This window comes from Sceloporus undulatus, unplaced genomic scaffold (assembly GCF_019175285.1).
Source record: "Sceloporus undulatus isolate JIND9_A2432 ecotype Alabama unplaced genomic scaffold, SceUnd_v1.1 scaffold_4245, whole genome shotgun sequence".
Lineage (NCBI taxonomy): Eukaryota > Metazoa > Chordata > Lepidosauria > Squamata > Phrynosomatidae > Sceloporus > Sceloporus undulatus.
Genome location: NW_024807165.1, coordinates 1 through 2500, shown reverse-complemented (window position 1 = coordinate 2500; position 2500 = coordinate 1). Strand labels below are relative to the sequence as shown.

At 33.2% G+C, this 2500-nt stretch overlaps 1 protein-coding gene across 1 annotated transcript in view; it reads right to left on the bottom strand.

The window, feature by feature from the left end:
• Positions 1 to 917, bottom strand: part of LOC121918102 (GATOR complex protein DEPDC5-like) — a 1650-nt gene extending 733 nt beyond the window's left edge. Inside the window, exons 1-3 of the mRNA XM_042444205.1 lie at positions 657 to 917; positions 395 to 566; positions 1 to 49 (exon numbers count right to left, since the gene is read on the bottom strand). The exon at positions 1 to 49 is cut by the window's left edge and continues 95 nt beyond it. Of these exons, the coding sequence (XP_042300139.1) occupies positions 1 to 49; positions 395 to 566; positions 657 to 890 (455 nt within the window). The 5' untranslated portion in view covers positions 891 to 917. The remainder of the gene's footprint in view (positions 50 to 394; positions 567 to 656) is intronic.
• Between the last annotated feature and the right edge of the window lie 1583 nt (positions 918 to 2500).

Here is a 2500-nt window from a genome sequence, read left to right as displayed (position 1 = left end):
GCCTCCTGGAGCAAGTGCATCCGGTCCCAGTAGGACTCGGGTTCGAATCCTGTGGAGGAAGACAGAAGAAGGTAGAGTAGACTGAGTTCCATTATCTATTTCTGTCAGGGGTTGACCATAGAGTTGCATTGGAGGACCTAGAGATTCCTAGAGAGGACAGTTCTGTCAGGCTGACCATAGAGTTGCCTTGGAGGACCTAGAGATTCCTAGAGAGGACACTTATGTCAGGGGTTGACCATAGAGATGCACTGGAGGAGCTAGAGATCATGGAAGAAAACAACTCTCTAGGAATCTGTAGGTCCTCCAGTGCAACTCTATGGTGAATACATGACTCTGAGGGACATTGACCACAGAGTATTAATTAATTAATTATCATTTTAATTATTATTCTTACCATCGAAGAGATGCTCGCTGCCTTCTTTCTGCAAGCAGCCAATATTTAAGGGGATGAAAAGTTGCGCTCGGAGCGGGTCGCCGTACAGGAAACTTGGAAGTGCGAACGGACCTTCTAGGACAGGGACCAGCAAGAAGCCGCAGGAAGTCGCCTTCCGGTGCCAGCCCTGGACCTGCGTCGAAAGCAAACGGCACAGAAAACCCGTTAGAGGTGTCCCGTATGCGGAAACAGCACCAGACTGCGCGGTTTACGGCATCCTCACCATTTCGAAGAGCACGGCGGCGGTGACGGCCATCCAATGGAGCTTGATCTCGAAGGCGGCACCGAGGGAGAAGTTGCCATGATAGTAGCAGCTGCACCACTCCAAGCGGTCAGTCCGGTTGTTGACGTCCACGTCCAGAGTGACCGTCCGCTGGTCAGGGACTGTAGCCGCTGCGGCCACACCAGCAAGGGACGAAAATTGCGAGGGATAAAAAATAATTATTATTATTCTCATTATTTTCTTATTATATATTTATATAATTATTATTGTTAATATTATTATATTATTCTACTTATTATTTAACATTACTATTATATATTTATATAATTATTGTTAATATTATTTTTTATTATTGTACTTATTTAATATTACTATTATATATTTATATACATTACTATAATTAAATATTATTATTTAATATTATTAATTATATATTTATATAATTATTTTTAAAATTATTATTATATTTTATTACTCTTATTATTTAATATTACTATTATTATATGTTTATATAATTACTAATTATAGTTAATATTATTATCATATTTTATTATTCTACATATTATTTAATATTGCTATTATATAAAGTAATATATTATTATTATTAAATCTACTTATTATATAATATATATTACATAAAATATACTATTATTTTGTTGTTGTTGCTCATTATTTTTGTATTATATATAATTTAAAACATATTATTAGTATTTATTCTTATAATATATAAAATATATTTTTCTACTACATATATATTACATAAAATATATTAATTCTACTACATATATATTATATAAAAAATTTCTTTATTCTCATAGTATATAAAATATATTATTATTAATTCTAACTATATAAAATATATTATTATTTATTCTTATAATGTATAAAATATATTATTATTATTTTATATATAAAATATATTATTGTTATTAATTCTACTCAATTTATAATATATAAATTATTATTTATTATTATAATATATAAAATTATTATTAATTCTACTAATACATAATATATAAAATATATTATTATTATTATTATTATTATTATTATTATTATTATTATTATTATTAGAATCATAGAGTCATAGAGTCATAGAATCGTAGAGTTGGAAGAGACCGCAAGGGCCATCCAGTCCAAGCCCCTGCCATGTAGGAAATCACAATCAAAGCATCCCCGACAGATGGCCATCCAACCTCTGTTTGAAGAATTCTAAGGAAGGAGACTCCACTACACTCCGAGGGAGTTTGTTCCACTGTCGAACAGCCCTTACTGTCAGGAAGTTCTTCCTAACATTGAGGTGGAATCTCTTTTCCTGTAGCTTGCATCCATTGCTCCGGGTCCTAGTCTCTAGAGCAGCAACAAACAAGCCTGCTCCCTCCTCAATATGACATCCCTTCAAATATTTAAACAGGGCTATCATATCACCTCTCAACCTTCTCTTCTCCAGGCTAAACATCCCCAGCTCCTTGAGTCGTTCCTCATAGGGCATGGTTTCCCTTCACCATTTTTGCCACCCTCCTTTATTAATTCTACTAAATATATAATATATTATATAAAATATATCATTAGTATGTATTCTTATATTTAAAATATATTTTTATTATTATTATTCTTATATAATATATAAAATATATGATTAATATTATATAAATATACAGTGTTACCCCGGGTTACGAAAATAATTCGTTCCGCCGCCGCTTTCGTAACCCGAAAGGCTTTCGCAAGCCGAAACCCCATAGGCGCTAATGGGGAAAAGCCGCGATTTGGTGCGAAAAAAGCGCCGAAAAGCACCAAAATTTCTTTCGTAACCCGAAATAACCTTCGTAACCCGGAACAGTTTT